This window comes from Prunus dulcis, chromosome 1 (genome assembly GCF_902201215.1).
Source record: "Prunus dulcis chromosome 1, ALMONDv2, whole genome shotgun sequence".
NCBI lineage: Eukaryota > Viridiplantae > Streptophyta > Magnoliopsida > Rosales > Rosaceae > Prunus > Prunus dulcis.
The window spans coordinates 43171051-43196330 of NC_047650.1; the positions used below are offsets into that span (position 1 = coordinate 43171051).

Here is a 25280-nt window from a genome sequence, read left to right on the forward strand (position 1 = left end):
CCACACCACCACAGCCCCCCCCTTTCTCTGTGAGAATGATTTGGCTACAGGGGGTTGGGGAAAATTTTCATGGCGTCGGCTTCTATTGGCCTCTTCTACCTTCGTTCACTTTTTATTTTTATCTTGGAAAAAATTGAAGAAAAAGAGAACGAAAAAACCCAGATACAGACCCATTCGCTCCCCACATCCCCTGTTATTTTACCCCATGGCCTGAAGAAAAAAGAGAACAAAAAACCCCACTGTAATAATGTATTTGTCCTCCTTTGTAACAGTCTGGGGTCTCGGGTGTTTTTTGGGGGTCAGAGAGATTGTTGTGTTGCTGAGCAAGGAAGGTAAGAGAATGTGAGTGAAACTATCTGGGACAGAACCAGAAAATGAATTGTAGCTCAGATTGAGCCTGTAAAGCGTTGTAGAGTTTGTAAGACTATCTCGGATTTTGTCAGTGAGAGAGTTGTTGCTAAGATCAAGCGTCTGAACTAAAACCCAATGAAGGAGGGATAGAACCAGAGAGCCTATTGTTGAATAGTTGAACTCCTCTGAGGCTTGGAAGGAAGCCCAACGACTGAGGGACCGGACCCACAATCTGGTTGTCGTGGAGGCTGAGCTTTCGAAGCACCTGAATTTGGCCTATTTTCTATGAGATTCTGCCACCTAATCCCTTCAATCTCAGATTTCGCTTCCGACTGGCCGCACGGCTATAATACGGTACTTTTTGTAATTTTTTAAAATAAATAGTATAGCCGTAAGACTATACGTAAAAATATATTTAAAGAGTATAGCCGGTCGGTAACACCGCGGTCCCTTTTAATTTTTAAATAAATAGTATAGCCGCGCGGCTATTCGAAGAGTGTAGCCACGCGGCTATACTTGGGTCCCTCTTCAATTTTTTTTAATAAATAGTATAGCCGCTCGGCAATACTACGGTCCCTTTTGAAGTTTTTATTTTGTAAATATTATAGCCGCCCGGATATACGGCGGTTCCTTTTTTCAATTTTTTAAATATCTAGTCGCGCACACTTCGCGCGTGTTATGCGTTACCGAGTATATATATAATAATAAAATTCTTGGGATAATCAGCCAAATTCTAGCCCAATTAGAAGAAGGCCCAGCAGCAGCAAGCAACGTTATACTTCTCATTGCAATAATCTCACCGCCTCTCTCTCTGTTTGTCTCTCTCTCTCTCTCTCTCTCTGGCAGACACCAAAAAGGCTCGCGCTACACTCGTTTTTTAAATGTTTCTCCGAAACGTTACCTTCAATCAGTGGTACGTACCTCTCTTGCTTGTCTAAAGTTTAGTTTTTTTTTTTTTCGTTTTCTGTATTCATGGCTAACCGATTGCGATTGTATTCGATTTCCGACGGACCATTCGGTTCTCGCTTAGCAAGATATACCACTAATACTTTCTTTGTATAAATGAATTCCTTGGTGTTGATCAATCTAGGGTTTTCTACTGTTGTTTGTTTGCTTTTTCAATGAAGTTTTGTTCTTTCTTTTACTTCTTGTTAGGGCTTAGAAAATTGCTGAAAAAAGAATAATTTTGTTCTTCTTAAATTATTGAAATTCTTGAAAATTTTGAGTAAAATTAAGAATTTGTTTATATCGCAGACCTTTTACATTTTTATTGTTTTTTTTATTTGATCAAATTGTTGGGAACTTTGGTCATTTTGTTTTCTTTAGTTGTAATTTAATTTATGGGGGTTCGGTTTGTCAGTGTATGGAAACGGAGACTCGGGTTGTTTATTAGTTTTTTGTTGGGACGAAATGTCCCACATTGGAAAAATAGCATATCTTGGGATGGTTTAAAAGACACCCTTCTCTTACTCAACTTGAGGCAGCTTCACTCATCCACGAGTATTTTAATGACTCAATAATATGCCCATAGATAATACTGATCATCTTTACCCAGGTTACCCCTCTCGCAGAGTTTGGCCCAGTTGCATGGCAATGCTCTGATACCAATTAATAAGAGCCCATTTGTAGACCTTGCCCCTAAAAACTGGCTTGTAAAGTAAGAGTGCTCTTAAACCATCATGAGATATGCTATTTTTCCAATGTGGGATATTGGGTCATAAAATTTATGCTTAAAATTTATGTTTGTTTGTTGCTTTTAATTTTTTATTTTTCATATGAAAATATTTCATGACCTTTATTTTCTTTCTTGGAATGAATTGGAATGCAAATTTAAGTAATTCAGCTTACTTTTGTGGTTACAGGCAGTGTGAGGTGTTCAGAGTTTAATTTTAGGTTAGAAAATGAAGCGGAAGCGAAAGAACAAGAAGGGAAAGCCTAAAGGGTCTGTGGCTGGTGGAAATGAGGCACGTTCAAGTGGGGTTATTGTAAATTTGGAGGATGATGCAAATTTGGATGAAGACGGTAATTACGAGAATAGATCCGAGTCTGCAATGGAGGTTGATACCCCTTCTTCAACTGGGACTGATCAACATTGCAATCTTGCCAGTATTAATCCTGATGGTTCGATTGATAGGGGGGTCGGGAAATCCATGGGTAGAGTTAAAGTGAAGCTTAGGACTTCGAGAACAATGGAATCTCAGCCTACTTCTTCTGATGCATATACACAAAGTGATACAGATAAGAGTAGCCAACAAATTGGTTTGGAAAAACAAGGTGTGGTTTCTGAGAAAATGGAGGACAGTGCCAATTCATTGGCTGAAGTAAAAATTGTTGCTTCTGGGAATGTGTCAAAGAAAGTTGGGAGTATAAAGATTAAATCATCGAAGGCGTTGGGGTCTAGTGTTAACCATGGTATTGATCCTGTACCTGCACGGAGTGAGAGTCCGTACGAGAGAGAACCAAAGATGTCTGATCAAGATTCTCGATATAATAAGGAAGAATTAGATACCGCACTGATGGTATGTTGAGAATTTTGAAATGCATCTTTGTGATTATTTTGGGTCATGTAAATCTTTAATCCAGTGTCATGGGTTTCTGTTCAAAGTGTGCTTAAATGCCTCCGTACTTATATTTATCTTCATTTATCACTTCACAGATAATAAAGAAGGTAATGAAAATGGATGCTGCTGAACCCTTCAATGTCCCTGTAAATCCTGAAGCTTTGGGAATACCGGTAAGTACAAATTTAGCACGTGCATGCATGATTTTTGGTGCAAAAAATATGTTATGCTATCATTGTCTTTCCAAATAAAAAAACAAATTTTCTTTTCCTATTTTTGAATAGAGGAAGAATACAAAGTAAAGAAAGTGAGACCAATAGCCCATCCTAGGGTAACAGAACAATAGGAATGAAAAAGATGAGATGCCACACATTAAGGAAAAGTAAAAACAGTAACAACACTCTTCCAATTCCCAAAAGGGAACTAAAAATTCCTTCATAACCAGTTGGAATTGAAGATCATAACAAAGCCAAATTGATGCAGGACGCGTAGGACCTAAATTTATTAGTTTCCTAGATTCTCTAGTTTTCCAAATTCTAGTAGGATTTCTACTTTTCCAGATTTCTAGTTTTAAGTTTCCTATTTTATTTGGGTTACGATTTCTGTTTAAGCAAGGGATTTTTATCCTATTATGTCTAGGTTTTAGTTGGCTAGAACACCCTGATTTCTGCCCTTTCTTTCGTCCCTTCGATCTCTGATATTCTTCTTGTTCTACTGTTCTGCCCTTTTTTTTGTCTTTTCGATCCATATTTCCGTCTCCTAGATTTCTTATATTCTTCTCTGTTCTATTGTTTAAGTGCTTAATCTAATACATATGGGCTGTACTACATCAATTGGTACATCACAAATACATAATTCTCCTTCAAAGTATTTCTAAATCTTCTTTATTTTGTTCAAAATTCAATTATTTTTCAGTCCACGTGACCCATAACAATGCTTGCACTGCACTTTTCCATAAAATTGAACCCCTCTTGGTCTTTGCAAAACCTCCAAAATCCATGCTGAAAATATGGGAAGCTGATTGAGATAAAACCCATTAGCAAAACCGCATCCCCATGTTTCTTACAAAGTATGGACCAATGGAGAGATAAGATGTTTTGCCTTCAACAAATCTTATGTCAATTTCCTTTTCAAGAGGTTCCAATTTGCTTCAACGCTCTATGCTTTTCAATCTCTTTGCTTTTTTCATACCTTTTTTTTCCCATGAAGTAGGCTTTGTAAGTTTTTCTTTTCTTTTCTTTGTTTATAACTTTTGTGATGTCAACGGCTCTTTAGAGGGTTGTGGCACTAGATGCTGTTGTCTTGGCTGGAAGACAACTTCTATTGTGTTATGACTGAGGCTTAAATCATTTCATTGGGTCATTACTGGAATGTGATTACAAGTGGGCATGATGGGTTGGTTTCTGGAGCTCCGACTAAGAAATGATTTTGTATTTGATATTGTCAAAAAAAAAAAAAAAAAACCATGCCTCCCTAATATACAAAGCATATGTATACCAAAAACTCAGTTGTATTGATTGGTCTTTGCCCTCAGTGCTTCCTAGACTTTATGAGATTCAATTATATGTTTGTGATATCCAATATACTATACAGATGATCACAGGACTCCTAAAAGTTCATGCTGCTACCCAAGTGATTCATTATTTTTTTTTTTGTTAAGAGTATTGGGAATTGATTGTTTATGTTTATTGCATGTGACTCTTGTCACACACGCATTGAACAAAGATGTGAGCTTGAACGGTGCCTCTTCTTTTCTTTTGTTATGTTTGTTGCATGCTTTACTTCGTCTCGTTGAGGATCTATATCTGTATGTTATGCTATAAATGTTGCATCATGCCTATTTTGTTTGTCTAATGTTTTGATTCATTACATGTTTTGTCTGGAGTCAGGATTATTTTGATGTGATAGATACACCAATGGATTTTGGAACAATATGCAGCAATCTTGAACAGGGTGTTAAGTATTTAAGTTCTGAGGATGTATTCAAAGATGTTCAGTACATTTGGGACAACTGTTATAAGTACAACAATAAGGGTGACTACATCTTGGATCTTATGAGGCGTGTGAAGAAAAATTTTACAAAATATTGGACAGCAGCTGGGTTGTATAGTGGACAACCAAGAGGAACCAGTGGTGAGGGCTTTATAACTTTGCCTTTTTTCCTTAGTCATACGTTTTAACAGTCTTTTCTATCCTGAATTTGACAACCAATCTCCTGATTTGATATGAATACTGTAGCCTTCTTTGGGAATTTACCCATTACCTGCACATGTATTATTACGAGATTTCCTAGAGTGAATGACCGATCAGTAATTGAAAGAACTACAAGATGCACTTACGGCAATGGTTGTGTTACCTTATTGGAAGAAGGAGACGGAAATAGTGAGCATCCCTTGATGGGACACTAACTATAGGTTGATGTTTAGAAACACTTTTTTTGAAAAATATATTGTTTGAGTTGAGCGTGCTCAATGTTGAAGTGTTTTACGCTGACTCTAAAAATTTATTAAAAATTAAAGCAAATCATTTACCCTGGAAGTTTATACATAGTTGGTTGTTTCCTCTGCTTGTGTTATGCAAAGATATGCTAAGTGGTGCACTCTGATTAGGATGGTTTCTTTTCCGAAAATGATGGTTATATCAGATTATCACCTGAACTTGAGTACTCATGCAGCTTGTTCAGTGGTTTATTATGGCTTATCATGCTCTTCCCTTGCTGTTTTGGACTTTGGAGATGCTAGTGTCCATGTTTATAACAGCAATCTAAGCATTGTATCTTCTTCATGCTAGGTGTTGAAAGCACTCAAGATACTGTGGAACCATCTGATCAGGGAAAAGTACATCTTAAAGGTAGCCAATTAAAGCAGAAAACACGAAAGGGTCATGGGTATGTTTTCGCATATTAGTCTCTATCGATTTGCTGTTTGAACTCTTAATCCATGTAGTTTGGAAATTGTTTTTAGTTTCTTTTCATTCCATAGACTCCCGTGTTACGAATTTTAGAGCACAGTATGTTTGTAATTCCTAAAATAGAAACGTTAATCAGGAGAAGAAAAGGGATTTTGCTCATATTATTCTATCGAATTACAAGTGAATATTGAATGGCTTTTATACTAGCAGGCAACCACCATTATAGTTGTTGGCCAGTAGGTTTCCAGACCTCATTTACTGGTATCTTTATATTATAGTATAACAAATTAGCTATGAGCCTCTTCTTGTCTGAGAATTAGGTAAGGCTTCAAACCTTTCCTTCAGCTAGTAAATGACTTCCCCTTGTTAAGTTGGGTTAACCAAGTATTGTGGAAGGGGAAGTTTTTTATTTCCTGATGATGATGACATTTGCTTTCTCATTAACTTCATAACTTATTTCCTTGTTTCATTTTCTTTTCATCTACAAACAATGATTTCTCTGTGCATTTGTGCACTCAAGTTAATGGTTAATGTCGTGCTGATGAGCTTACATATTTGTATCATTTTTTGACTGCATTGTTAGTCTGCAAAAATACCATGGCGTTTTTATTAATTTCTTTGTGTTTTAAGGCAGAGGGATTTGTATGTTTGAGAATTGATAAGGTGTATTTTCACCCCAAAAAAAAAAAAAAAAAAATTTATAAGTTGTATTCCTGAGTGGAGACATGTTCCATATGATGAAAGTGCCCAGAAAGTTGATCGAAACTGTTGTAATTGCTTTTTCTTCTCTCATGTACATCTGGCTAGATAGTGTATGTAGGTACTGTATTCATCAATGTTCTATATTACAAGAATTGTTTTTTTTTTTCTCTGTTGTTTTTTGTTTGAATGTTGACCTTCAGAAGCGAACATCATATCCTGTACTTCTTCCCCATGCAATCAGCACAAACACAGATAAATTGCATGTAATGTTACAACTTCAAAATTACAAATGTATATATTTCTTCGTGCCTAGAATTTTTGGAAGTTTTTGTGCCTGATGCTTCATGTTTGTTGAAACATGACAGAAGTATGTGTTCCACAACACACATCTTTTCATTTTTGGATTAGTTTCTCCTCGAAAGCATTTAATCTAGATAGCTTTCGTTTTTCTAGTGTTATAGTAGAAAACTTGTTCTTATCTTTGGGGTTTCTTCAATTTGCAGAAGGCGTCATAAATCCGATTGTTTATGTGCTATTTGTGTTCTAAAGCGCCGTAGAAGGGAGCGTGAGGAGAATGCTCGAATTGCAAAGAGCCAGCACGGAGCTAGTGATAATAACCTTACTCATGAGTTAAAGCAAGAGGTAAATTGGAAGTTTTATCCAATGACTCTATTTGGTCCATTTGGAAAATGATTATTAAAGTAGGTTTTCACTTTGAATTCCTGCAATCAGATGCATTGCTCAGCAACTTATTAACTAAATTATAAAGACATAAAGACGATGAGAGAAATTTTAGGAGATCGCATGAACTAGTAAAATCTTTTGTTAATTCACTGTGAGCTCTTTGTATAACATTTAAAATTTTAAAATGCAATTTTCTTTTAGAGTTAAACTGACAGGTCGTATGTGAAAAAGACTGCCTTAAACAGTGGCTTTTACTTGTGAAAAAGGCCTTTAACAGTTAAATTTGCATGTTTGGTTAACCTAGTTATTATTACTATCGTTATTTTTGTTGCTGTTACTGTTCTTATTGTTGCTCGGGAATCTTCTTTTGATGAATAAAAGTGTTCTCTCTTAAGGAAGCTTCACTTGGGGAAAGCCCATCTGGTGAGAATTCCTCTTCCGATATGGATGGATCATTGGACCCCAATCCTGATGCTGAGGTAGAAGACAAAGGAGAAGAGGTGAAAATGGGGGTATCCAAACAGCAGTATGGCCCTTCAGGGGAGAAGCACGAGGAAGAGGATGATGGTGATGAGGGGGATGAGGAGGAAGACAGTGACACAGAGATGAAAGATGAAGGTAATAGTGAAGCACTAGAGAAGTTTGACAAATCAAGAGAGGAGCCTAATAGACAATCACAACCAATAACAGCGGAGAAGGTTGCTGCCGGAGACCAAACTAATAGAAATGAAGAGAATGTGGTGATCCAGCATGAGGAAGAAACTGTAGCAGATAAACCTAAGGTATAACATTTTATTTTCTTTGGCATCAACCATGTGTGTTTTTTTAGGGGGTGGGGGATAACAATGGTATTTTGCTCTAATTAGGTGTCACATCTTGCATAGTCCTGATGTAGGGTGGCCTTGGTTATAACTTATAACTCATCAAACTATTTAAATTTTACCATATATACAAGAGAAACTATCATGCCCAAAATTAAAATAGAATAAAAAATTATTCAATTTCAAAGAAAAATCTTTACATAATAGTAGATAGTATAAGAATATCATAGAACGTTTTCATACAATGTATATATTCATAAAAATCAGAAACTTCAAATTATCTTCTTCTTTTTTGTATAAATAAATTTTAATTTTTGCTTTAGTACTTTAGTAGCAAATCAAATATAGCATGTAAGGGTTGGTTTAGTCGTTGAATTTCGAACTAACCAAAATGCAACAGAACTTTCTTTCAATTAAAATAATTGAGCTCACAGTTTAGTTTATTTCTTTTAACAATCTAACTGTGCAGTTTAACAAATTTCCTACTCTAAAAGGTGCACGTTTGACATTTCATATTTTTATGAGGTTTCAGATGTGTATGTGAAACTTTACTAAATTGCCTAATTTAGTCGCAGGAATCACAAGAGAGGCATAAGAAAGTTAAAGCTTATGAACACTTGCAATTTGAAAATCCCATGCTTTTGGATCTATGTGGGACTCTCTTCCCTAACAATAGTAAGTCTATCTGGAGTGGTCCCCATTCACTGGTTCAGCATCGCAGCTCTCATACCAGTTCCATTCACGCAGCTATTAACATGCTCATGAAGTAGTTCCCATCCTAAGTGCCTGCTCATGAGGTAACTTAATATGTCTTTAATCTTTTTATTACGCAAGGACCCATTTGGTGTTTTTATTTTTGTGTTAGAAATAAAAGGGAATTACATGGGAGAAATGAGGGATGAAGAGTAAGTATGGTTTGAGGGGGATGTAGAAGAAATGTATATGGTCGTACACAAAGAAAATTAAAAACCGAAAACTGAACTATTCAAAGTTTTTTTGTTTCATACATCATTTCTTCCTCCATCCCTCCTTTTCCCCCATATACGTTCATTGAATCTCTAGCATAAAAAATGAAAAAGGAGTTTGATTTTTGATTTTCTTCTGTACCAAAACTACCTCACGAAACACATAATAGGTTTTTGCAAATTCTTATACACATGCATGATGCATGCATGTGCACAATTGCAGTGTTTAATCGTTACCTATGTGTAATCTCAATCGAGCAACGGATGGAACTCAGCTTTATGGACAAATTGCCTATATTGCAATCTTCCATTTCCGGTGATTCTCTACTTTTGTTCTGGTTGTGTTTGGGGAGTAAAGAGATTTTACCATTGTATATTTTGGTCAGTTCTTTGTCAACAGAAAGGGAAGGGTTTATGGTTGTTTCCCATAAAGGGTGACAAAAAGCAAGCCATAGAACTTGTACTTTATTTAGATATGTAGTAGCAAGTTACTTCAAGGAGTATCTGGAAATCCCTGTTTCCTTTGTATATGTATTTGACATCGTTTGGCACTCCATCCAGTGGTTCTAATAAAGCAAATTAAGTAGAATCAGAATGTAGACATTGTTTGTTTGTATGTTTGTGGGTTTTTTTTTTTTTTTTTTTTCCTCTGTAGGGAGCAGGAATCTTCCAACTTTCTATCACATCCAAACAATCCAGAGAGAAATACCACTTAACCAATAGCTACTTGGTAAAATCAGTTACATAGCTTCAGTTCCGTTTTCATAATACTTTTATTTTTGGTTACAAGTGATAAAGAATCTTCATTTGCGTCCTTCAGTTTTCAAATCAGTCAATGTAAATCTTTCTGTCAAAATCTTTCATCGCATTTCGTCAAAATCTTCATTGAGATTATAATGGATTTTAAAGCAGTTAGTATGGATTTTATTTGCCTTTCTTGAACTCCATTAAATTTCATAAGAATTTTGATGAAAGTTGTTGGAATCTTATTAGAGTTTGATACAACTACTTTCTTTCGACACTTGAGCAGTAATCTTGCAAGTTTTCAACTTGCAGTAGTAGACCTCGAACGATCGCGTACCTTACTTTAGGATCCTTGTAGGAGTACATTTCCCCTCCTTAATCGGATTAGTTTATGATCACTTGAAAGCTGAGTCCTACTCCAAATCAAAGTGGCATGTCGGGATTAAGATTACATCCCTTTACTTTTGCGGGCTAAAACAGCTGACTTGGATTGAGTCAACACTCTTATTATTGAGCTGATTTGGACCTTTCCCGGAATTAAATGAGGGCAAACTAGTATTTTCACTCTTTTTGAGTTGACGCAGTGGCAACCAATTGTTTATCCTCCCACATAAAACATGTAATGTTCCACAAATATTTCAAATTTTGTAGGGTTTAAAAAGCAGCTCGGCTGCAACAGAATCAATAGGTAAATGATTTAGGAATTTTTTTACTTTATCTCTCTACAACGAGATACAAAAGGTAGGTGAATGTTGTGGCCAAGTAAGGCAAGCTAGCGATGCTGCACATTACTAATAGTGGTTGAGTGCTGGAGTAGCAACTATAATTTGTCTTTTTTCTTTTTGAATTTGTATTGCTTTGTTTATTTGCTTCTTGATCGAAGCTTTATTTTATTCACAAAAAGGTGATTGGTACATGGGAAGCAGATTTTCTGGCATTGTTGTAGGCAAAAGCAGGCCAGAGTCCATTTGGGTGCCTTCATGAATTAATCATGAACCCCGACTATACCTTGAGGTCATGTCCCTGAAGAACACAACGATTTAGCACGATGAAAGGCTCACAACGCTTTCATGAGATAAATGTGGAATGGTTCAAAATTGTATTTTCTCATTGGTGGAAGATGAAAAGTTCTAAAACCTTATTTAAGTTACTTCACCTGTGGTTTTTTAGTACAAAAGTGTACAAGATGATCTTAACACAAAGTTTACATGCAACCGAAATACAAAACAGGCAGCAAGTTTCTTTATTGCACCGACGCTGATAGTATTAGCAATGGCAATCCATATTGTTGGGACATAAAACATAGTTTACATGCAATCGTTCACAAATTTCCAACCATTAAATTGACATCTACTGCTTACAAATGCTTCTGGTGTTTACGAACTCAGTTGAGAAATTTGAATCACCAATGTCTACTGTAGGCTGTGAAGAATCGGCACAGGGGTATAACCCTTGAATTTTGGATCAACAATATCTACTGTCGGCTTTGAAGAATTGGAACAAGTGTCCGTCCCAAGAATAGTGGAACTGGTTCAAAGATAGAATGTTTACCCTGAACACAAGCCCTGATCACACGTCTTCTTTAAGATTCCGCAGAAGTCCATTGTAAACATCTGACAGAGTTACAGTTTTCTTCTCAGGGCAAATCGTATTTTACATGTCCAAGGTATAGACCACAAGCAGGCGCCATGGGACTAGCAGCAGTCACTGTCTTTGCATTCAAGATCCTCTCAACTGAAAATTCCATTTTTATCAGGAAAGCAAAAACTGTTAGTTCATTCATTACAAGAAAACAATCAAAATACAAAGAAAATTTTTAAAATAATAATAATAATTTTATGCACCCCACCATCAGGTACTTTTAAATCTCCAGTCCCAACAGCTTTAAGTACACCAACAAGCAGTCTAACCTGCATAAATCTCAACAATCTCAGTAAACAGGTCTGGAACGACTTGAACTGAGGGTAGGAAGACGGACTACAATAAGACTCCAAGATGAATTTCCAATACTTTGAGCTACAACTCTGAATTTCAGTTCGCATCAGTTGGAAAAAAAACCTTGGCCCAAAAATAATTGAACCGTTGAAGCTAATTTAGACGTTTCTGTAGAATTCATACCACAGTGCCAAATGGGGCACAAATACCCCAGAGACCAACTATGAATGCTCAAAGTTGCATAGGCATTTACAACAACAAAAACTAGAGAACTCAGAAATGAGAAAAGGATAATGTTTAAGCCAAAGTAAACAAACTTCTATTTAGATGTATACTGCAATTGAAACCCTGTTAGGGGACAGTGTTAGGGGACCTGAACACTATAAGAAGCTATAAAGTATAAACTCAAAAGTAACCAAAAACAAAACAAACTCAAAAAACATGACCGTCACCCTAAGGGTGGAAATCTAGAGAACATACTGCAGACCATTAAAATAATCATTAAAATTTTGACGTTTAGAAAGCAGAACCTCGACCTGGTGGTATAGAAAAGCGCGTGCTCGTGCTGTTACCACAAAGCAACGGTGTTTTTTTCTCAAGCCAAATCCTAGATCAGCCCCTCCATTGAAACTAGGGGGTGGGTCAGTCTCAGATTTGTTCGTGCCAGCATGAGGATCTTCTCCTAAATTGTTTTGTTTCCTCTCCATTATTGATGGAAAGCAAGGAGTTGACACTACCTCAGACACATTAAGTTCATCTAATGTTCTGATTGGTGATTTGGCCTGTAAATAACGTAGTTTTAAAACATTACAATAGTCTTTTCCTTTAAAAAAAACATATTTAGAGAACGTCCAACAGACAGGCAATAAAACCACAGAATATGCAAGACAAGCTAGATTGAGTATGCTATGGTATAATGTCAATAGAAAGGCAGCCAAAATGCGTTTAGATATATATAAACATGTCAACTCATAGAATAACATCACCAACAAGAACAAGAGCAAGGCAGCCAACATGCATTTACCAACAATTAGGAGGTAAGGAACAACCTGACAACCTGCTGCCCTAAAGGAACTAAAATCATGATGTCCAACCAGAACCTTGCATGCTTCCTGCATAAATGCAATTGCATTGGACATGATAATTTAATGACCATATATATTTGAAGCAAGCATAATATTTTGAAAACTGTTAATGAACCTGCATAGCTCGAAGATTCAGCTCTTCTGGTACATGCCATGCCCGGTCTTTTTCAAAGGTTGACAAAGTCTCTGCCCCAGACAGCAAGCGGTAGAAGTACCTGAAGAAAATTTGAACGAAGCAAATCAAACAATTTTCCTATATGGTTCATTAAATATGATCATACATAAAGCAGGCCCAACTACATCAATATTACTGTCATGTTAAATATTTTTACAGTAATAGCTTACTGTAACTCAACCATTGGAAGGTTATGATTCATTCTACAGCATTTTCTCTGGTGGATACCACCATGCTGTGTGAAATGGCACCTAGCTGCAACCTAGTTTACATTTACCAGACTAACTTCAAAGTTATACACTCAAGTCAAATGTGTATAGAAAAATCTGCATGGGTACCATTAATAACACAGATATGAGTCCCAGGACGTTAGATTGTATATTATTTTTACATAATTTTAGATTCATGAGTACCTACGTGCGCTCTTGGGCTTTATATCGAGCATGAAAATTAGCTGGGACACTGCGAACATCAATCACCATTACGTCACCTTCATTCTTCTGATGTAACAAAACAAAGTGTCAGATCTCATCATTAAAGCAAAACTTCAAGTATCAATTGGCTGTGGTTTCAGATCCGCAATTCCAGATATATAGTCAAACTGAGTTTCCAATCTGATATTTTTTGTGTTTCAACAAATCAAAACAAACCACACCTGTAAGAAATGATTCACAGCTCTTTTGACTACCGCAGGTTCATGGGGTTCTAACTGCACTTCAACAGAAATAAAAGTAACTTTTACAGCAACCAGAAGTGTTCAAATACGACATCTTCATAATTCTTCTACCTTATCAGGCAGACACAAACTACAAAGAAAATTTAAATTTTTAAAAAGTGACCTGAAATAGAACCATTGATTATTGGGTATTATTACAAAGCCCAAATTACTTAAAAGAAGAATGTTTAGCAAAACTAAACTAAAATCAACTTAAAAACGAATACAACAAAAAAAATTCAAAATGCTTTGAGATTTCCATGTGGATGCATGTAAATTCATACAAACTATCATATCAAAATACAAAACCGTTGGTAAAGTGATTCAGGCAATGGCATAAGGGGAGTGACACACACTAGGACACTTCAACAATCTTATATCATAGCCACAGAGCCAAGAGAAACTAGAGAAGAAATGCTTCAAAACTTTACGTTAACTTGCCAAAAACTTGGAAATCTGACTATAATAATGTCAATTATGTAAAGTGTTGTTGACTTAATCAAGGTTTTTTTGGAGGACGAAGAAAGCCTGCAAGAAATCTGAGTAAAAGTCCCACATAGGAAAGAGAATAAAGATGGATGAATTTATAAAGTGACACCTCATACAAGTGGTACTCATGAAATTTTGTGTGCAGTCAATTATAAATATTTGATGTTATCACCATGTGACAGCATGATAATGCAGGATCGATATTGTGATCATCAATTGGACTAACCCTTGTGGCAAATTGGACAAAGACAACAGACTATGATCATGAAGATGATCTGGTGCTTGAGATCAAATCAAGTTGGGATTTGATGAAGGATATATTTTTAACAGGAGATTAACTAACGATCTGACTGCCAATCATCTTGAATTTCGAGACTCAAACTTTAAAAGATAACCACAGTAACTAGCTACATATTCAGTCGTGAAATAGTTTATAGTAGAATGTTGCAGTGAACTAACTGAAGGACTCAAATCAAAGCTAGATCTACCAATCAAGATTCAAATGAGATTTGAAAACCAAAATAAATAGGAGTGATGTTGTTCAAACATGGAATCAATTGCATGAGGAATTGTAGTGTTAAAGTACACATAACCCTGTTTAACAGGTACCAAAAGTCTATATGCCCGTAGAACTCCCCATTGCAACACATCCCCAATCAATTCTCACTCTCTAGTTCATAGAATTAAAGTCAAAGGCTCTCCTAAACTACAAAAAAATGCTCGAAAGAAAGGTTCCCTCTGGTCCAAAAGACACAATATGCAAAATGCATCTAAACTACCCCATTGGGACCTGCACATACTCAAAAAAACAACTATTGTTCCTTTCTTTCCTTTCCTTTACACAAGGGAGCTGTAAGCCAACAATATCTAAACTCCCTACTAACTTTGTAAACCCTGTAGAACCATGAGAAGTCTCTTGTTGATCTAGGAATGACCCACCACACCAAAAAAGGCAAGGAAAGAATCCCACAATTCTATGGTCACCTGGCAGTGTAACATGAAGTGGTGAACTGATTCCTCTGAATTTTACCAGATGCAACAAAATGATCCTCCCCTTCTCCAGGTTATCAGAGGCAATAATTCTACCCCAAGCCGAATACCAAAATAGGGATATTAAAAGACAAAAACTATCATGTACACATTTTCTTCAACTAAGAAGTCTTTGAAATTTACGTGCAATTCAAAAGTATGCTGCTTCTGTAACAGATTAATCAGACAACATCAAATTTAACTGTGACCTCAATGGAATGAGACAGCCTCACCACGAAGTGATTATATCACAGACCTTCAAATCAAAACCACCATATGAATCTTGAAGGTAAAAATAAGAAAGAAATGGGACTTCTCAAATTGGTTAACTCAATTTTTATTTTTATTTAGTTGTTAAGAAGAGGAGTTTTACTACTTCCTCACTAACCGCATAAATCTGAGAAAAATAAAAACAAAATTTGAGTTAAAACTTCATTTGTCCTATCCATTATATGCAGTGCATAGATAATATAATATACTAGCTTTAAAAATGACATACCACTTCACCAGGCTTCCTTTTGCTTATGCGCTCAACATCTACATGACAAACATTCGACAAGGCATGGACTCCTGCATCCTACAACAACAAAAAACAGAATGCATCCACCTCATTTCCCCCAAATGTAATGCATGCTAGAAAACAACTGCAACAAAGTGGCACTTAATACTAGTAATCCTATATACTTTAATAAGATTAGAAGGAGAAGAAGTGGTAATGAACCCCAAATACAAGAAAGTCACCAGTAAATACAAAACAGACTTACAGTTCGACTTGAACAGAACATTGAAACCGGCTGGCCAATAAATTTGTGAAAAGCCTCCTACACAAATAAAAGAACCACTTGATTTGGAATAAAAATAGCAATTTGAATAAAGCATAAACCGCAGCTCAAGGATCCCATTAGTTGCAGGGACGAGGAAGGAAATGAAAGGACAATAGAACTCAAAAGTAACGAAATTTCCACTAGTAACCAAAAACATAATATTTATAAATGTAGTTCTCTAATTTATTTTTTTCGTATTTTCTATCAACACCCAGACGGAGAAAACAAAGTATCATAAATATTAAATACCTATGTGTTTAACTTCCTCCATTTTCTCACCAACCAAACAGAAATGAGAGCACAGTATTATTTCATGAACTTCCGTCTATTGATTTTCCTTATGCAAACGAAGATAATAAAAGTCAAACTTTGATCAAAGGCTAAAACGACAATGAATGAATCACCTCAAGAACGCCAACTACTGTACGGCAATTGGACTGTTGCTGAGACCCCGAGAAGCGAGTCCCAATGTACTCTATTGCGAGTAGATACCGTTGAATTCCAGGGCGTTGGCTCATCGATTCTGGTTGTTGTTGTTGTTGTTGTTGTTCGTCGTCGCTGAGATCGTCGGTGGTTTTGGAAATCTTTGAAGGCCTATGCGGAGAATGGGAGCTACTAATACTATCTAGTGAGTGCTTCAAATTTTCTGTCATTGATTTTCGAACAATTTCTCAGGCCCCGAACAGTAAATTGGAGTCTGCTAGGGTTTTGCGAGTGTGAAGTTTCGAACGTTAGGAAAACAGGGTTTAAGGGCTTGAGCTGCGGTTTGGATGCAGGACTATATCAAACCAAAACCAGGATTGACAGTAAATAAGAAAATGCCTCTGTACTAATTTACCTTTTTTCTTCAATTGCAATTTGCATGTATTGCGTTAGACTGGAGATGAGTCCAATACTAAACCAATCCAAATGTGTTCGGTTGCTCGAATCACACAATTGGAGAGAGTCCAATACTTGTTATATTTTTTTAGACTACGTTTAATGGCGTTGCACTTGACTTCTTTCTCCGGTACCGATATAGTTTAGGCTTTCTAGCTAAACACAAATCATTATGGAATTGGAGTAACGTGAGCTTTTTGATTCAAGAAAGATAAGGTCACGGTGAGAGAAGCCGTTTAGGTTGTCAAGTGGAAGTGCACTGATCTTAACTAAGTTTACCATGTGATGGTGATTAAACTCAAATGGTTGTGACTTACAGACATCCATTAATTATGATCTTTCAATTTTCTGGATTTACAAGTTATGTTTCTTCGTTTCGCTAGTGCAATGATTTTCTCACAAAAACGCAAGACTGTTCAATTAATAATCAATCTGTTATGAGAGTGGGGAAAAAAGGACAATTATTTCCCAAACTCCAATTGTTCACCAGAAATTCAACTTGAATCACTACAACTCACCATCTAACTGACCCAAGAAACTAAAAAATAAAAATAAAAATAAAAACTAAACACGCACACCAGCTAGATAGAAAACCAGGATAGAAAAATATAACATAGACTGAAAAACAAAAACAAAACAAAAAAGAGAACCAAGGAAGAAACAAAATCTCTAGACCTAAGGTGCTTTGACTAACTCACAAAATGCCTAAAGTGCAGACAAGGAATGTATATGCAGTCCTTAACCCATTCCTCATATCCATCATGGGCAACCATTGAGGGAAAGATTTTTGGTGAGTGAAATGAGAGATGCTCGATCGGAAGCCATCCTTATTCCAGCTGATTCATCATCAACGTTTCTCCCTCCTGCATTTATATGTTTCTGCAAAATGCGGCAATGAAGTTCAAAATTCAAACTCTACTTTAACAGCTATTTAGATGACAAAGAAAAGTAGGAACATTTAAGCATTAACCAAAAAAAGTGAACAATAGAACATTTCATTTCCACTATTTTTTGTCCGAGTGGAATCTCCAAAACATCATTCAACTTTAGAGGAAAAATATCTCAAAGTGAAAACACGCTATTGTTCTATTGTTCACTATTTTTTGCGGATGAAGATTTCATCACTAACCACAACCAACCGAACAAGCCCACCCCTTAAAAACATCAGCAAAATACCCTTCAACCCTAATCTACCTTTTTTCTACATCATTTTATTTAATTTTTTATTGATGAATGGTAACTTAAACCTTAATCTACAATATAATTGGAACAGCCTAATATATGCCAATAAAATACAAATCAACCAAATAATAGTCATGCGACGCATAAGCATAAGCAGTGTTTACAGTATCCCGCCTTTAGTGCATTGCTTGCTAATAAGAGAATCAAATGAAGGATGTAGATGTAGTACCCAATATTAAACCAGGAAAAACAGAACTTACAGTAATATCATTATTGTCATAAGTTTCCATCTTCAAAGTTGCAGGCTTACTGCTCCTCTTGGCTTTCAGAGACTTTTCTCGATCCTCATAGAAAATAAAATCATCTAACAATGATGTTTTAGCTGTGTAGCTTTTAAATATGTTCAGCATTTCCAAACCTTGCTTCAGTCCAATCTGAAAATTATAAAACACAAAAGAACAGTCTAAATTACAAACACAACAAAAACAATGGAGCAGAGAACAATCTGAACATCCAAAGGCAAGACCTGAACGAAACATAATTTACACATCATGCGTATAGCACAACCTCAACTTAAGGACAAAATATGCTTAATAATTTAACAGACTTGTCATCAATGCGAATTATGTTTCAGTGTTTCAATGCACAAATTAAAAAGAAATTAACAAATCTAACCAAAGCAAGACCCAGCAAACTTTCATTAGTTTATAAAATAAAGTTATTTAAAAGACAATGTAACCAATGGAAAATAAAAAGCAAAGTAGTACCTCTTGAGTGTCCCGGGTAAAAGTTACAGGTCTGTTATCATTATTTTCGAGGATAATATGCCGCAATTGAGTGTTAGGTATGTCCTTTATTACATGCCATTTTACTGGGAAGAAACCACTCCACTTGTCAACTTGCCAGAAATCCATATCTTTATTGAAATCCACCTGGCCAGCCATCTCAGCTAGGCCGATAAACTGTCCACTTCCATTTACCTGAGAATGAGAATAAGAGTTCAATCTCATTGTATTACCAAGCATGCCACATAACAAAAAACTCAATAACCCAAAAAATCAAGAGATATTAATGTGAAAATGTGTGACATGGATCCCACATCCTACCATGTCAATTCATATCAATTATTGCATAAATCAAACTCACCGAGAAGAAGAGGAAGATGGGACACTGTGTGCCTGTCTCCCTAGATTTTGATTCAGCATCACGAAATGACGTATCTAGTTTTTTATTGCCGTTTGGAGTGCTGGCCCAAACATCATATTTAATGGACTTATGGACGTCATCCTCACTGTAAGACTTGATGACATAAAACTTCGCTTTTTCATAATCAGTCTGAAAATCTGGTAGATTATATTGATCTCTATGGACTGTAAACGATAGTTCTTCCTTCTCAATTGCTGAATCTAAAGGAGCGCTCTTGTTTCGGGACCTTGGACCACGTGTCAGCTCAGTTGAGGATTCAAAATCTTCATTCCTGTTATAGTTTTCCCTGGACTTAAATCTATCATTTCCATTCAAAATTCTCGCATTAGATTTGTAGTTCACGTGACCATTTGGAGGAAAAAGACCATACTTCTGATTAGCTAATGATGAGAACCTTCCAGCTGGGTTGTACCCCTTCAAAAGACCTGCTGAGAAATCATTGCCCAAATGCGATACCTGTAGAATAAAATTCAAAATTTCTATATCAACATTTCGAAGGCTATTCATGTCAAGCAAATACAATACAACACATAACATCCTATTAATGGTCTAAAGCAAATGCAGGAATCTTCTCTAACACTTAAGCAGGAAAGCCACCCACTACAGTAACAAATAAAGTGAAGCTATAAGTTGAGTGCTAACGTGAAAAATTATCAAAACCATAATGTTACCAAATCAAAGTTGCACAGAAAAATTATGCAAACTGCAAACCTTGTTTAATGATTTGAAGGGTTGTGTATGAGGGAGAGCCTTGGAAAATCTGCTAGGAAGATTGCCATTGGTTTTAGTCGAAATAAAGCCACCCGACTTAGACAAAGCAGCAGAACCTGGACCGACCTTTACATTTCCAAAACCAGAATTCGCTGCAGTAGAGACGTCTCCAACAAATGTTGTATCCCATGAATAACAAGGCGCAGCTTCTGAACCATAGGAAACAGGAGGTTGCATATATCCTGAGGAAGGAAAATACTGCTGTTGACCAACACCTTGGCCGTCAATTCCCATAAGAGTTCCCGGGGCATATGGGTTATAGCCCGGAAGATAATAGACCATTGAACCATTGTCAGACTGCACACCCTGGATCAGCATAAAGGTGATAAGAATAAAATCATTTTATGTTCAACCAGTAAGGACAGATTCATGATAAAATTTGATCTTCCAAAACCTGATTGACATATAGAAAGAGGAAGAACATACCGTATGCTGATTATTAGCGTGTAAATAACCATGATCATCCATCTGTGTAAACGATCCATTATAACCTGCTAAATATACAAGAGTTTCATATTTTTATACAATGAAGAATTCATAGGTAGTTTAACTAAAAGTACAAATTTAACAAACAAAATAGCACTAGATGCACTCTTCTTAAATGCTTTCAAGTTTTTTATGCATACACTTCCAAAAAAAGGTTTTCATGTTTTTTACTGCATATACTTCTAATAAAGGATTTCATGTTTCTAATGATATATACGACTTGAGAGTTTCAACAAACAAGAACTGTATTACATACACCATTTATAAAGGGTTTCATGTTTCTTCTGTATATTTCAATCTCAAACTGATAGCCTTGTTACTCTAGTCCAGACCAGACTAGTAACAGCCAATTCACCCCTTATCACACCCAACCCCAAGGGTGGGGGAAAATCTGTCTGAGCATCCCAAACTGTCCAAATACAAATATTCAAAAAAGCACGCCCAATTGACCTACTTATATTTACCACCCTGTCTAAGACAAAGTTTACTCTTCTGCCAAGAGTAGATATAGAGGGATAACAAAACACCACGATTTTTAGTAAGGTAGTATAGTGTTCCACTAAAGGAACATATTTTAGTATAGCAAGAAAAAGATTATTTCGTTTGTATGCCATAACTACAAAGCTCTTTCCATTTATTGACTTGAGGTTCAATTAGACACTAAATATTTCTTTTTTCAAAGGAAATATACAAAATCTCGAGGCCAACTAGAACTATATACCATTATAAAAATCAGATTAAATACAAAAAATCATTTTCACATCTAACCTGGGTAATAATAATTGTAACAGCTAGTAGGTTGATAGTAAACACCATGCTCTCCAACTGAATCTTGATCAGTCTCACCTTTGATGCTAGAGTTGGAATCCAATAAAGAAGACATGGAGGGGATTGGATCAGATGGTATTCCGTCTTTTCCAGATACCTGCAAGAGAAATACACGAAGAACAATGGCAAAGAAAAAAATTATAGTTGAGCAAAAGTCCACACATTAACTTAAACTTGAGCTCTCACTGGCAAAAGTAAAAACAAATATATATATATATATAAAAGAAGAAAAATAACTATCTTTTTGAATGAGATAGAACAATCCAAAAGAAAAATCAATACACAAACCCAAGTCAGGTCAGTTGTATTCAGACCCAGACCATAAAGTATCCAAGAAAATCCAAATCAAAAAAACTCAATCTGTTTGGGTTCATACAGGTCTTCAGGTACAAAAGATTAAGAATCCCAGCTGGTAGCTTATAATCATTTAAACCAACAACTATACTTCCAACAACCAAAATTAAACTATTCCCTCTAAAGCTCTACCCTTCTCTATAACACACAGAAGAGAACGAATTTTCAGCACCATAAGTATAAACATCCCGACTTACAGTCTGAAAATTTCATACTTTAAGCATGTGAAACATGCTTCATGCACATCAATGACTGCATTCTTAGCTAAGTTGGTACTAATGGACAACAACATCAAATAAATTTACGGAACAGCAAGCACAGATAGATTTAACGGGATAAGAGGGAGGGGACACACATGATCAGACAGAGAAAGAGAGAGTGAGAGAGAGAAAAGGTGAAAGTTAAAACACTAAGAAAAGGAATATTTGACATACCACTTCTTGCTGACTCAATCCGGTAACAGAATCTGCCGTCAGTACAGTGGATATAGGCTCTCCTGAAAACAGACAGTCAAGAAAACAACACAACTATAAAAATAGAAAACTTATTGCATCCAAAGGAATATTTCTGTCAAGTACGCAGAAATTGAAATCAATTGGTCCATCATACTGAACAAAATTTCAAACCAATCATCACATTGCATAACTCTGGAAAATCCAACACCTGATATTTTAGTACAGAAATCATACGAAAGAGACATTCAAGTGTTAGCATCACTGCACCAGAAGATTGCAAGATGATAAACAAAAATTGCAGCCTTGCAACTGAGGGAGAAAAACAACGGTTTTTTTTTTTCAGCAGTACCAATTAAATACAACTGTAGTAACAACAGAGAGTTCTGCTGCAATACAAACAACCCATAAACTTTTTTTCGTGAAAGCTCATATCTACAGCTTTGAAAATTATTTGCAGCAAACACTTCATTGAATAAATTAAAAGAACCCGGGAAATTCTTTCAACCTAGGAACTATGCAAATATGACTCTCTACCAAAAGTTCAAACAAATTGCACTAAGGACTTGGTGAATAATTAACTAAAAGAACAAATTAAATACCTTTCTCAATTTTCTTTTCGCCAGCCATTACCAATCCTTAAACACAATTCAAACCTAGAACCGAACAACAGGGGAAAAAAAAAAACAAGGGTTAGTAACAAGGGAAAGCACTATTCTCTCCTCCTAGTGCTTAAAGAAGCCCAGCTGTGTTGCCCTAACTGATTAAACTTTCCAATTAAAAAAATATAATTATTGTAATTATAAATTCACTATGAACTTAACCCTTAAGTTTTCTTTATTTAAATTTTGACCGAAAAATAATATATTTCAAAAGAGATTTAAAAAATACGAAGGGCAACTTATGCAAGAGGCGCAGAGTAGCAAAACCAAGAAATATTCGATTCTGCCTTGGAAAACATTAGATTCCCCTTTTCCTTCAGATAACGACATGTGGATCGTCTTCCTTTAATTTTTTTTTTCTTTAAAACAAAATTAGAAGTTTTACCAAAAAAAATCTCAGCGGAAAATTACGAGGACAACATAATTAGATTTTTAAACGAGATATCTCAAAGTGAAGATATTTTTCAGAGAAAGTCGGAATTCTTGTTTTCCAAGATTTGCTAAAATCAATACAAAAAAGAAAAAAAAATTCAATTTTTAAATTTTTCTTTCCTTCTTTCCCAAGAAAAATTGTTTGGTTTCAACGATATTACAAGCAGAAAAGCCAAAAAAAAAAAAAAACACTAAATAAAGAGATATCATTTATCAAGAAAAGCACCCAAAAAAGAAGCGAAAATTATTTATGACAATAAATTTTCGTGAAAAAAAAAAAGAGATATGCAGTGGAATTTAGAGGCTTCCTTCATCTGTTGAAACGAAAACTGAAACTAGTTTCGAATTTCATAGAGAAACAGACGCTTATATGATTTAGAATGGCAAGCGTTTTGAAGAACCAAAAAACCTTAAAAGGAACCAAAAAACCTTAAGAGGAACTAAAAGAAACGAAGTGAGAGAAGAAACGAACCTAAGAAACGCGGATCGAAACAGCAGAAGCCGATCTGCGATGAAGGAAGAACCGCTTTTGCGATTGAGAAAAGCGCGGCGGTTTTCCCACAGAGAGTGAATTGAGTGAAAGGACTGTGTTTGTGTAGAAGAAGAAGTGGGAGGGGAACCGGCACTGACGCACTGTGTGTTGTAAGCCCTTAGAAATAAAGGAAAGATCTGACGGTCACGATTAGTTCCTAGTTTTTTGAAGAACGCTTTTTGACCGTCAGATTAGCGAGGTCAAAGAAGCGGGTGCCGACGTTTTGGGAATTGGGCCTTCTCATTAATTTCCCGTTTGTTGTTTGGAGGGATTTGAAAATTTGTTATTTCGGGTCTCCATTTTTAGCAAGGCTTGCCTTTTGAACCCAAAACTTTGATGTCATCTTTTAACTTAAATTTGTTGTCAATAAAAATTCTCAAATTTATCCTGGAGACAATATTTTTTTGGTCAAATCCTGGAGACAATTTCTTCATAATAAAAATGTAAAAATTTACCAAACCAATTACCATCTTCACAACAGTAAGCACTCACTATTCACCGCGCACTTTTATTACCAACATCCTACAATTTTACACGAAACTTTTTACATGTGTTATCTTACCTTGAACTGCATTATACTCAATTATCAATTGTATACTAAACTCATATACATTACACGCATATTAGGACTCGAACTCAGGACCTTGTCTGAAGAAGCCAATTTACTTTTTCGATATGAATACATTTAAGATACTACGTAATAAGTGTTTTTGCAATTTAACACTAAATTTTATTTATTTATAAAAAGACTTCACTATTGCTTTGCCTCCTCTACTATTTGTCAAATCTTTCTTTACTCGTATACTTTAGGAGAGTCTCACTTTACCCCATATACTTTTTACTTTGTGTCTTAGTTTACACCATTTCGATACCTATGTCAATGAAACTGTTAACTTCTTGTTGTGCCATGAACATTTTGGTAATTATAGTCACTGAAAAAATAATTAAATTAAACTCATTTGGTATTAACTTACGTAATATTATTTCATCATGCATATTATAAACTTAAGCACTTATATTAAATCAGTTTGAATAAGATCTAAAGTATATTCGGTGAAATTTCATTAAGTATGCAACAACATATGCATAAAAATGTGTGTGATCGCAAAACTGTACTTTAATTATATTGTTGCTAATTATTTTTAAAAAACAAAATAGCAGATAATGAAGATAATTTAATAATATCCATGAAGTTTGATACAAAATTCCATATTTTTCTTATGATTTCCGTCTTGTGTTTTGATACAATAATGTTGAGTTTCGTTATTTTGGACCCCAATATTTTATACCTTACTCTTAGTTTAGCTTCTTTTTTTCTTTTTGCAATGATAAGTTAATATGTGTCATCCAAGGATCTCGAGCCTTTATATTTAGCATCAGTGAATTTATACGCATTTAAAGAAATCTTAATCATTTGATTAATCTTATAGCTAAGATTAAGCCACATCAACAAAATTGTATTAAGTTAAAAACTCACCTTATGTATTGCATCAATCACTCGTTCAT

The 25280-nt window shown here is 35.5% G+C and overlaps 3 protein-coding genes across 12 annotated transcripts; 1 reads left to right on the forward strand and 2 right to left on the reverse strand.

The window, feature by feature from the left end:
• Window positions 1-1077: 1077 nt before the first annotated feature.
• LOC117613860 (bromodomain testis-specific protein-like) lies at window positions 1078-11271 on the forward strand. 7 transcript variants are annotated; one of them, XM_034342462.1, is made up of 9 exons: window positions 1109-1264; window positions 2214-2870; window positions 3008-3085; window positions 4802-5045; window positions 5703-5799; window positions 7028-7166; window positions 7604-7990; window positions 8599-8826; window positions 11160-11271. In XM_034342462.1, exons 2-8 carry the CDS (start codon window positions 2253-2255, stop codon window positions 8797-8799), a joined length of 1764 nt encoding a protein of 587 aa, XP_034198353.1. In that variant the 5' UTR covers window positions 1109-1264; window positions 2214-2252; the 3' UTR covers window positions 8800-8826; window positions 11160-11271. The 7 variants fall into 7 exon arrangements, with proteins under 7 accessions (XP_034198351.1, XP_034198353.1, XP_034198355.1 ...); XM_034342464.1 differs by lacking the exon at window positions 11160-11271 and adding an exon at window positions 10643-10984; XM_034342463.1 differs by lacking the exon at window positions 11160-11271 and adding an exon at window positions 10685-10984.
• On the reverse strand, window positions 10959-16891 carry LOC117613861 (tRNA pseudouridine synthase A). The gene is made up of 11 exons (XM_034342467.1): window positions 16829-16891; window positions 16395-16749; window positions 15931-15987; window positions 15666-15743; window positions 13589-13642; window positions 13351-13433; window positions 12874-12973; window positions 12723-12785; window positions 12210-12455; window positions 11588-11648; window positions 10959-11472 (listed from the first exon to the last, which is right to left on the reverse strand). The coding sequence occupies exons 2-11, from the start codon at window positions 16641-16643 to the stop codon at window positions 11375-11377; spliced, it is 1089 nt and encodes a 362-aa protein (XP_034198358.1). The 5' UTR covers window positions 16644-16749; window positions 16829-16891; the 3' UTR covers window positions 10959-11374.
• A 369-nt stretch (window positions 16892-17260) lies between these two features.
• On the reverse strand, window positions 17261-23918 carry LOC117636555 (YTH domain-containing protein ECT1). Of its 4 annotated transcripts, none has more exons than XM_034371113.1 (10): window positions 23715-23918; window positions 22751-22804; window positions 22131-22192; window positions 21283-21439; window positions 20455-20519; window positions 19969-20334; window positions 19198-19713; window positions 18819-19031; window positions 18312-18485; window positions 17261-17748 (listed from the first exon to the last, which is right to left on the reverse strand). In XM_034371113.1, exons 2-10 carry the CDS (start codon window positions 22776-22778, stop codon window positions 17629-17631), a joined length of 1701 nt encoding a protein of 566 aa, XP_034227004.1. In that variant the 5' UTR covers window positions 22779-22804; window positions 23715-23918; the 3' UTR covers window positions 17261-17628. The 4 variants fall into 4 exon arrangements, with proteins under 4 accessions (XP_034227004.1, XP_034227020.1, XP_034227011.1 ...); XM_034371129.1 differs by having other exon boundaries at window positions 21361-21439; window positions 23715-23862; XM_034371120.1 differs by having other exon boundaries at window positions 20455-20522; window positions 21361-21439; window positions 23715-23862.
• Window positions 23919-25280: the final 1362 nt, after the last annotated feature.

Coding starts and splice junctions, on each gene's coding strand:
- LOC117613860 (XM_034342460.1), top strand. CDS start 2,253: ATGAAGCGGAAGCGAAAGAACAAGAAGGGAAAGCCTAAAGGGTCTGTG. Junction 5,046..5,702: donor ACAACCAAGAGGAACCAGTG/GTGAGGGCTTTA, acceptor TCTTCATGCTAG/GTGTTGAAAGCACTCAAGAT. Junction 7,991..8,598: donor CTGTAGCAGATAAACCTAAG/GTATAACATTTT, acceptor TGCCTAATTTAG/TCGCAGGAATCACAAGAGAG.
- LOC117613861 (XM_034342467.1), bottom strand. CDS start 16,643: ATGACAGAAAATTTGAAGCACTCACTAGATAGTATTAGTAGCTCCCAT. Junction 12,456..12,722: donor TTAGGGCAGCAGGTTGTCAG/GTTGTTCCTTAC, acceptor CGTTATTTACAG/GCCAAATCACCAATCAGAAC. Junction 11,473..11,587: donor AGATTTAAAAGTACCTGATG/GTGGGGTGCATA, acceptor TGGAATTTTCAG/TTGAGAGGATCTTGAATGCA.
- LOC117636555 (XM_034371103.1), bottom strand. CDS start 22,778: ATGGCTGGCGAAAAGAAAATTGAGAAAG. Junction 22,193..22,750: donor CGAAAAGAAAATTGAGAAAG/GTATTTAATTTG, acceptor GTCTGTTTTCAG/GAGAGCCTATATCCACTGTA. Junction 21,440..22,130: donor GATTGAGTCAGCAAGAAGTG/GTATGTCAAATA, acceptor TTTCTCTTGCAG/GTATCTGGAAAAGACGGAAT.